The 10137-nt window shown below is 44.8% G+C and overlaps 1 protein-coding gene across 1 annotated transcript; it reads right to left on the minus strand.

Moving 5' to 3' along the window:
• Positions 1 to 779: 779 nt before the first annotated feature.
• Positions 780 to 1919, minus strand: LOC124030393 (chitobiosyldiphosphodolichol beta-mannosyltransferase-like). The gene is made up of 3 exons (XM_046341752.1): positions 1426 to 1919; positions 1183 to 1260; positions 780 to 931 (listed from the first exon to the last, which is right to left on the minus strand). The coding sequence occupies exons 1-3, from the start codon at positions 1715 to 1717 to the stop codon at positions 822 to 824; spliced, it is 480 nt and encodes a 159-aa protein (XP_046197708.1). The 5' UTR covers positions 1718 to 1919; the 3' UTR covers positions 780 to 821.
• Between the last annotated feature and the right edge of the window lie 8218 nt (positions 1920 to 10137).

Below are 10137 nucleotides of genomic sequence, written 5' to 3' on the forward strand. Positions count from 1 at the left end.
AGAAGTAGAATAGAACACAATAGAACAGAATATAATTAATAGAATGGCAGGTCAGGTCCTTAATAAACACTATTAAAACCAACATTAAATTCACCCTTTACTAAAGCAAAACACATTAACAGCATCCTAACTGTTGTTTTGGGGGGAATAGCAGCAGTATTGTAGATGTCTCAGGACTCAAACAGCATTCTAACTGTTGTTTTGGGGGGAATAGCAGCAGTATTGTAGATGTCTCAGGACACAAACAGCATCCTAACTGTTGTTTTGGGGGGAATAACAGCAGTATCTGTAGATGTCTCAGGACTCAAACAGCATCCTAACTGTTGTTTTGGGGGGAATAGCAGCAGTATTGTAGATGTCTCAGGACTCAAACAGCATTCTAACTGTTGTTTTGGGGGGAATAACAGCAGTATCAGTAGATGTCTCAGGACACAAACAGCATCCTAACTGTTGTTTTGGGGGGAATCCCAGCAGTATCTGTAGATGTCTCAGGACATATGACATGATAGGCTACAGAACAGAATAAATGAAAGTTCACAGGTTTTTCTGCAAGTTCGTACAGTCAATAAGTAGGAATGTTTACATTATGTTTATTGTATTGTAGTAGAAACACCTGCATGAGAATATAGAACACACATACACAGCAGAGTGTATTATAGAACTATACCTGCATGAGAATATAGGACACACACACAGCAGAGTGTATTGTAGAACTATACCTGCATGAGAATATAGGACACACACACACAGCAGAGTGTATTATAGAACTATACCTGCATGAGAATATAGGACACACACACACAGCAGAGTGTATTGTAGAACTATACCTGCATGAGAATATGGGACTGGACATCAGTCTTCAATAACACCAGGAGAAGCTGCAGGGACTGGAGAATCACCTTGGTAACATAGCTCACCATCCTAGGACCCACTGGAAACAGACAGACAGATGGATTTTTGTCTCAGTGCTCTCTGGTAGTGCCTCTCAGAACCAGGCCATATTATGGCATAGATTCAAGACCTAACTACTGTTATACAACCAGTGATTAGTAATGGAATAAATATTCGGTAATATGAAATACATAAATATATGGTAATATAGCATACATATATGGTAATATGGTATAAATATACGGTCATATGGTAAATGCTGTAAACTCCTCTCCAGATCAGTTCCAGTACCTTGGAGTCCTTTAAGTTCTGTGATTGGGATGATTGTGATCCTCTCATCTCCAATCACATCCTGATGAGGCTTGGTACCTGACAATAACCACAACATGTTGTCACAGTAGAGAAGAATAGTCAGAAGGGCTCGAGTTGGCAAGAGCACAAACACATCTGGGACCCGGCCAGCAGGGAGGCCACAAATTAAAGTATAGTTCCATGTTTATTTATACATATAACACAATCAATCTATTCATTTACCAGGGAATCCAACAAACGTTACGCTGTAGCCGTGTTTGCTGAGTGAAAGGGCATGGTACTGCATGCGAGGGCTGCGTCCGATATCCCCCAGAACCAGCACACATACACGCCGCTCCGTCAACGCGTCTCTTCTCCGTAACATCCGCAATAACTGGGACACCAACACGGCAGTAACAGTAACGGAGACCAGTGTCCATAGTGCATTTAAAGTGGTCAGGTAAAACCCTGCCAGTAATGCGAAACCTATCAGTGAAATTGTCGCTAGAGTCATAGATGCACCGGCATCCGCCATGTTTGTTGTGACTGATGACCTGTCCCAGTGTGACGTGACGGGGAGGAGGGGTTCAACTGGGATTTAAAGGGACCGTGCACCTACGGTGTAATAATTAGACCAAACATTTGTTCAACTAAAACGACAGTCTCTAATGCACAAAATCAGGTATCCCCTCCCCGTTACGTTCCGTTTGCTTCAATTTAATAAATATTTTCCCATATAATTGTATTTTACATTTCGGGAATCTCCGACTTCCGACATCAGTTGCGTTCCCGACAACTTGGAACTCGTAAAAAAACGAGCTCTGACTGGTAAAATTCTAAAGTTAAATGCCAAGAGGAACCATGTGTACATATTGAAGTTTCCCAAGAGGGTTGTACATGGAACCCAAAATGGGGACAGTCGAAGAACCTGTTTGAATACCTTTTTTCTAAAAGTGTAGCCGACCAGTGATGATTAATTACTGTAACTACAGAGATTCTATTAAACTACAGGTACTGTAGAGATTCTATTAAACTACAGGTACTATGTAACTATATGACTGTAACTACAGAAACTCTATTAAACTACAGGTACTATGTAACTATATGACTGTAACTACAGAGATTCTATTAAACTACAGGTACTATGTAACTATATGACTGTAACTACAGAGATTCTATTAAACTACAGGTACTATAGAGACTCTATTAAACTACAGGTACTATGTAACTATATGACTGTAACTACAGAGATTCTATTAAACTACAGGTACTATAGAGACTCTATTAAACTACAGGTACTATGTAACTATATGACTGTAACTACAGAGATTCTATTAAACTACAGGTACTATGTAACTATATGACTGTAACTACAGAGATTCTATTAAACTACAGGTACTATGTAACTATATGACTGTAACTATAGAGATTATATTAAACTACTGTCATGCAGGTGAAAGAGGACCCAAAAGCGACTTGGCGAAAACAGAGTCTTTAATCCAGTAACGTAAATACAAACAAAAAAACACAACTTTCACTCGATATGACGAGGACAAACTGGAGACTCGAACTTGAACAGCAGGTGAACAGCAGGTTGCCTCGGGAAGGCACCTGAACCAGACAGACTCAGACACCTGCTCACCACGCAGCATCTGAGGAAAACACGACACGACAGGGCGATACACAAACACAGCACGGTGAATACTAAACAAGGAACCGACAGGACAGGAACGGAACACAAAGGAAGAAATAGGGACTCTAATCAGGGGAAAGGATCGGGAACAGGTGTGGGAAGACTAAATGATTGATTAGGGGAATAGGAACAGCTGGGAGCAGGAACGGAACGATAGAGAGAAGAGAGAGCGAGAGAGTGAAAGAGGGAGGGGGAGAGAGAGGGATAGAAAGAGGGAAAGAACCTAATAAGACCAGCAGAGGGAAACGAATAGAATGGGAAGCACAGGGACAAGACAAGATAATAAATGACAAAACATGACAGTACCCCCCACTCACCGAGCGCCTCCTGGCGCACTCGAGAGGAATCCTGGCGGCAACGGAGGAAATCATCGATGAGTGAACGGTCCAGCACGTCCCGAGACGGAACCCAACTCCTCTCCTCAGGACCGTAACCCTCCCAATCCACTAAGTATTGGTGACCCCGTCCCCGAGAACGCATGTCCATGATCTTATGTACCTTGTAAATAGGTGCGCTCTCGACAAGGACGGGAGGGGGAGGGAAGACGAACGGGGGTGCGAAGAAAGGGCTTGACACAGGAGACATGGAAGACAGGATGGACGCGACGAAGATGTCGCGGAAGAAGCAGTCGCACAGCGACAGGATTGACGACCTGGGAGACACGGAACGGACCAATGAACCGCGGAGTCAACTTACGAGAAGCTGTCGTAAGAGGGAGGTTGCGAGTGGAAAGCCACACTCTCTGGCCGCAACAATACCTTGGACTCTTAATCCTGCGTTTATTGGCGGCTCTCACAGTCTGTGCCCTGTAACGGCAAAGTGCAGACCTCACCCTCCTCCAGGTGCGCTCACAACGTTGGACAAACGCTTGAGCGGAGGGAACGCTGGACTCGGCAAGCTGGGATGAGAACAGAGGAGGCTGGTAACCCAGACTACTCTGAAACGGAGATAACCCGGTAGCAGACGAAGGAAGCGAATTGTGAGCGTATTCTGCCCAGGGGAGCTGTTCTGCCCAAGACGCAGGGTTTCTGAAAGAAAGGCTGCGTAGTATGCGACCAATCGTCTGATTGGCCCTCTCTGCTTGACCGTTAGACTGGGGATGAAACCCGGAAGAGAGACTGACGGATGCACCAATCAAACGACAGAACTCCCTCCAAAACTGTGACGTGAATTGCGGGCCTCTGTCTGAAACGGCGTCTAACGGGAGGCCATGAATTCTGAATACATTCTCGATAATGATTTGTGCCGTCTCCTTAGCGGAAGGAAGTTTAGCGAGGGGAATGAAATGTGCCGCCTTAGAGAACCTATCGACAACCGTAAGAATCACAGTCTTCCCCGCAGACAAAGGCAGACCGGTAATGAAGTCTAGGGCGATGTGAGACCATGGTCGAGAAGGAATGGGGAGCGGTCTGAGACGACCGGCAGGAGGAGAGTTACCCGACTTAGTCTGCGCGCAGTCCGAACAAGCAGCCACGAAACGGCGCGTGTCACGCTCCTGAGTCGGCCACCAAAAGCGCTGGCGAATAGACGCAAGAGTGCCTCGAACACCGGGATGACCAGCTAACTTGGCAGAGTGAGCCCACTGAAGAACAGCCAGACGAGTGGAAACAGGAACGAAAAGGAGGTTACTAGGACAAGCGCGCGGCGACGCAGTGTGCGTGAGTGCTTGCTTAACCTGTCTTTCAATTCCCCAGACTGTTAACCCGACAACACGCCCATAAGGAAGAATCCCCTCGGGATCAGTAGAAGCCACAGAAGAACTAAACAGACGGGATAAGGCATCAGGCTTGGTGTTCTTGCTACCCGGACGGTAAGAAATCACAAACTCGAAACGAGCGAAAAACAACGCCCAACGAGCTTGACGGGCATTAAGTCGTTTGGCAGAACGGATGTACTCAAGGTTCTTATGGTCTGTCCAAACGACAAAAGGAACGGTCGCCCCTCCAACCACTGTCGCCATTCGCCTAGGGCTAAGCGGATGGCGAGCAGTTCACGGTTACCCACATCATAGTTGCGCTCAGATGGCGACAGGCGATGAGAAAAATAAGCGCAAGGATGAACCTTATCGTCAGACTGGAAGCGCTGGGATAGAATGGCTCCCACGCCTACCTCTGAAGCGTCAACCTCGACAATGAATTGTCTAGTGACGTCAGGAGTAACGAGGATAGGAGCGGACGTAAAACGTTCTTTTAGAAGATCAAAAGCTCCCTGGGCGGAACCGGACCACTTAAAACACGTCTTGACAGAAGTAAGAGCTGTGAGAGGGGCAGCAACTTGACCGAAATTACGAATGAAACGCCGATAGAAATTAGCGAAACCTAAAAGCGCTGCAACTCGACACGTGACCTTGGAACGGGCCAATCACTGACAGCTTGGACCTTAGCGGAATCCATCTGAATGCCTTCAGCGGAAATAACGGAACCGAGAAAAGTAACGGAGGAGACATGAAAAGAGCACTTCTCAGACTTTACGTAGAGACAATTCTCTAAAAGGCGCTGTAGAACACGTCGAACGTGCTGAACATGAATCTCGAGTGACGGAGAAAAAATCAGGATATCGTCAAGATAGACAAAAACAAAGATGTTCAGCATGTCTCTCAGAACATCATTAACTAATGCCTGAAAAACAGCTGGCGCATTGGCGAGACCAAACGGCAGAACCCGGTACTCAAAATGCCCTAACGGAGTGTTAAACGCCGTTTTCCACTCGTCCCCCTCTCTGATGCGCACGAGATGGTAAGCGTTACGAAGGTCCAACTTAGTAAAGCACCTGGCTCCCTGCAGAATCTCGAAGGCTGATGACATAAGGGGAAGCGGATAACGATTCTTAACCGTTATGTCATTCAGCCCTCGATAATCCACGCAGGGGCGCAGAGTACCGTCCTTCTTCTTAACAAAAAAGAACCCCGCCCCGGCCGGAGAGGAAGAAGGCACTATGGTACCGGCGTCAAGAGACACAGACAAATAATCCTCGAGAGCCTTACGTTCGGGAGCCGACAGAGAGTATAGTCTACCCCGAGGAGGAGTGGTCCCCGGAAGGAGATCAATACTACAATCATACGACCGGTGAGGAGGAAGGGAGTTGGCTCGGGACCGACTGAAGACCGTGCGCAGATCATGATATTCCTCCGGCACTCCTGTCAAATCGCCAGGTTCCTCCTGAGAAGTAGGGACAGAAGAAACGGGAGGGATGGCAGACATTAAACACTTCACATGACAAGAAACGTTCCAGGATAGGATAGAATTACTAGACCAATTAATAGAAGGATTATGACATACTAGCCAGGGATGACCCAAAACAACAGGTGTAAACGGTGAACGAAAAATCAAAAAAGAAATAGTCTCACTGTGGTTACCAGATACTGTGAGGGTTAAAGGTAGTGTCTCAAATCTGATACTGGGAAGATGACTACCATCTAAGGCGAACATGGGCGTAGGCTTATCTAACTCTCTGAAAGGAATGTCATGTTTCCGAACCCATGCTTCGTCCATGAAACAACCCTCAGCCCCAGAGTCTATCAAGGCACTACATGTAGCACCCGAACCGGTCCAGCGTAGATGGACCGACAAAGTAGTACAAGATTTTGATGGAGAGACTTGAGTAGTTGCGCTCACCTGTAGCCCTCCGCTTACAGATGAGCTCTGGCTTTTACTGGACATGAATTAACAAAATGTCCAGCAACTCCGCAATAGAGGCACAGGCGGTTGGTGATCCTCCGTTCCCTCTCCTTAGTCGAGATGCGAATCCCTCCCAGCTGCATGGGCTCAGACTCTGAGCCAGAGGAGGGAGATGGTTGCGATGCGGAGCAGGGAAACACCGTTGATGCGAGCTCTCTTCCACGAGCCCGGTGACGAAGATCTACCCGTCGTTCTATGCGGATGGCGAGAGCAATCAAAGAGTCCACATCTGAAGGAACCTCCCGGGAGAGAATCTCATCCTTAACCACTGCGTGGAGTCCCTCCAGAAAACGAGCGAGCAGCGCCGGCTCGTTCCACTCACTAGAGGCAGCAAGAGTGCGAAACTCAATAGAATAATCCGTTATGGACCGTTCACCTTGGCATAAGGAAGCCAGGGCCCTAGAAGCCTCCCTACCAAAAACTGAACGGTCAAAAACCCGAATCATCTCCTCTTTAAAGTTCTGGAACTTGTTAGAGCAATCAGCCCTTGCCTCCCAGATAGCTGTGCCCCATTCTCGAGCCCGGCCAGTAAGGAGTGAAATGACGTAAGCAACCCGAGCTCTCTCTCTAGAGTATGTGTTGGGTTGGAGAGAGAACACAATCTCACACTGCGTGAGAAAGGAGCGGCACTCAGTGGGCTGCCCGGAGTAGCAAGGTGGGTTATTAACCCTAGGTTCTGGAGGCTCGGCAGGCCAGGAAGTAACAGGTGGCACGAGACGTAGACTCTGGAACTGTCCAGAGAGGTCGGAAACCTGAGCGGCCAGGTTCTCCACGGCATGGCGAGCAGCAGACAATTCCTGCTCGTGTCTGCCGAGCATGGCTCCTTGGATCTCGACGGCAGTGTAACGAGCGTCTGAAGTCGCTGGGTCCATTCCTTGGTCGGTTCCTTCTGTCATGCAGGTGAAAGAGGACCCAAAAGCGACTTGGCGAAAACAGAGTCTTTAATCCAGTAACGTAAATACAAACAAAAAAACACAACTTTCACTCGATATGACGAGGACAAACTGGAGACTCGAACTTGAACAGCAGGTGAACAGCAGGTTGCCTCGGGAAGGCACTTGAACCAGACAGACTCAGACACCTGCTCACCACGCAGCATCTGAGGAAAACACGACACGACAGGGCGATACACAAACACAGCACGGTGAATACTAAACAAGGAACCGACAGGACAGGAACGGAACACAAAGGAAGAAATAGGGACTCTAATCAGGGGAAAGGATCGGGAACAGGTGTGGGAAGACTAAATGATTGATTAGGGGAATAGGAACAGCTGGGAGCAGGAACGGAACGATAGAGAGAAGAGAGAGCGAGAGAGTGAAAGAGGGAGGGGGAGAGAGAGGGATAGAAAGAGGGAAAGAACCTAATAAGACCAGCAGAGGGAAACGAATAGAATGGGAAGCACAGGGACAAGACAAGATAATAAATGACAAAACATGACAACTACAGGTACTATAGAGACTCTATTAAACTACAGGTACTATGTAACTATATGACTGTAACTATAGAGATTATATTAAACTACAGGTACTATAGAGACTCTATTAAACTACAGGTACTATGTAACTATATGACTGTAACTATAGAGACTCTATTAAACTACAGGTACTATGTAACTATATGACTGTAACTACAGAGACTCTATTAAACTACAGGTACTATAGAGATTATATTAAACTACAGGTACTATGTAACTATATGACTGTAACTATAGAGACTCTATTAAACTACAGGTACTATAGAGACTCTATTAAACTACAGGTACTATGTAACTATATGACTGTAACTATAGAGACTCTATTAAACTACATGTACTATGAGACTCTATTAAACTACATGTACTATAGAGTCTCTATTAAACTACAGGTACTATGTAACTATATGACTGTAACTATAGAGACTCTATTAAACTACAGGTACTATAGAGACTCTATTAAACTACATGTACTATAGAGACTCTATTAAACTACAGGTACTATAGAGACTCTATTAAACTACAGGTACTATGTAACTATATGACTGTAACTATAGAGATTCTATTAAACTACAGGTACTATAGAGATTATATTAAACTACAGGTACTATAGAGACTCTATTAAACTACAGGTACTATGTAACTATATGACTGTAACTATAGAGACTCTATTAAACTACAGGTACTATAGAGACTCTATTAAACTACATGTACTATAGAGACTCTATTAAACTACAGGTACTATAGAGACTCTATTAAACTACAGGTACTATAGAGACTCTATTAAACTACAGGTACTATGTAACTATATGACTGTAACTATAGAGATTCTATTAAACTACAGGTACTATAGAGATTATATTAAACTACAGGTACTATAGAGACTCTATTAAACTACAGGTACTATGTAACTATATGACTGTAACTATAGAGACTCTATTAAACTACAGGTACTATAGAGACTCTATTAAACTACAGGTACTACATTTACATTTACATTACATTTAAGTCATTTTAGCAGACGCTCTTATCCAGAGCGACTTACAAATTGGTGCATTCACCTTATGACATCCAGTGGAACAACCACTTTACAATAGTGCATCTAAATATTTTAAGGGGGGTGAGAAGGATTACTTTATCCTATCCTAGGTATTCCTTAAAGAGGTGGGGTTTCAGGTGTCTCCGGAAGGTGGTGATTACTGACTCCGCTGTCCTGGCGTCGTGAGGGAGTTTGTTCCACCATTGGGGAGCCTAGAGCAGCGAACAGTTTTGACTGAGCTGAGCGGGAACTGTACTTCCTCAGTGGTAGGGAGGCGAGCAGGCCAGAGGTGGATGAACGCAGTGCCCTTATTTGGGTGTAGGGCCTGATCAGAGCCTGGAGGTACTGAGGTGCCGCCGTTCCCCTCACAGCTCCGTAGAGGCAAGCACCATGGTCTTGTAGCGGATGCGAGCTTCAACTGGAAGCCGGTGGAGAGAGCGGAGGGCGGGGTGACGTGAGAGAGCTTGGGAAGGTTGGACACTATATTATTCTTTTTGTTATTCACTAGGGTAAGTGTTTTAATAAGATAATTAAATTCAATCAGAAAAATTGGTAGTTTTGGAATAGAATTTTGGAATTTTTGTTTGAGTATAAAGTATTTGGCAACAATAATACCAAAAATGATCAATAATTTCGGTGGTTTTGTTATCATTGCAATGGTAACATATTATATATTTTATGTACTATGTAACTATATGACTGTAACTACAGAGATTCTATTAAACTACAGGTACTATGTAACTATATATGATTGCCGTAACTACAGATATTCTATTAAACTACAGGTACTATGTAACTATATGACTGTAACTATAGAGATTCTATTAAAATACAGGCACTATGTAACTATATGAGCTGTAACTTATAGAGATTCTATTAAACTACAGGCACTATAGAGACTCTATTAAACTACATGTACTATAGAGACTCTATTAAACTACAGAGTACTATAGAGATTCTGACAAACTACCAGGTACTATAGGGGGCTCTATTAAACTACAGGTACTATAGAGACTCTATTAAACTACAGGTACTATAGAGGCTCTATTAAGCTACAGGTACTATAGAGACT

This window comes from Oncorhynchus gorbuscha, unplaced genomic scaffold (assembly GCF_021184085.1).
Source record: "Oncorhynchus gorbuscha isolate QuinsamMale2020 ecotype Even-year unplaced genomic scaffold, OgorEven_v1.0 Un_scaffold_11142, whole genome shotgun sequence".
Taxonomy (NCBI): Eukaryota; Metazoa; Chordata; class Actinopteri; order Salmoniformes; family Salmonidae; genus Oncorhynchus; species Oncorhynchus gorbuscha.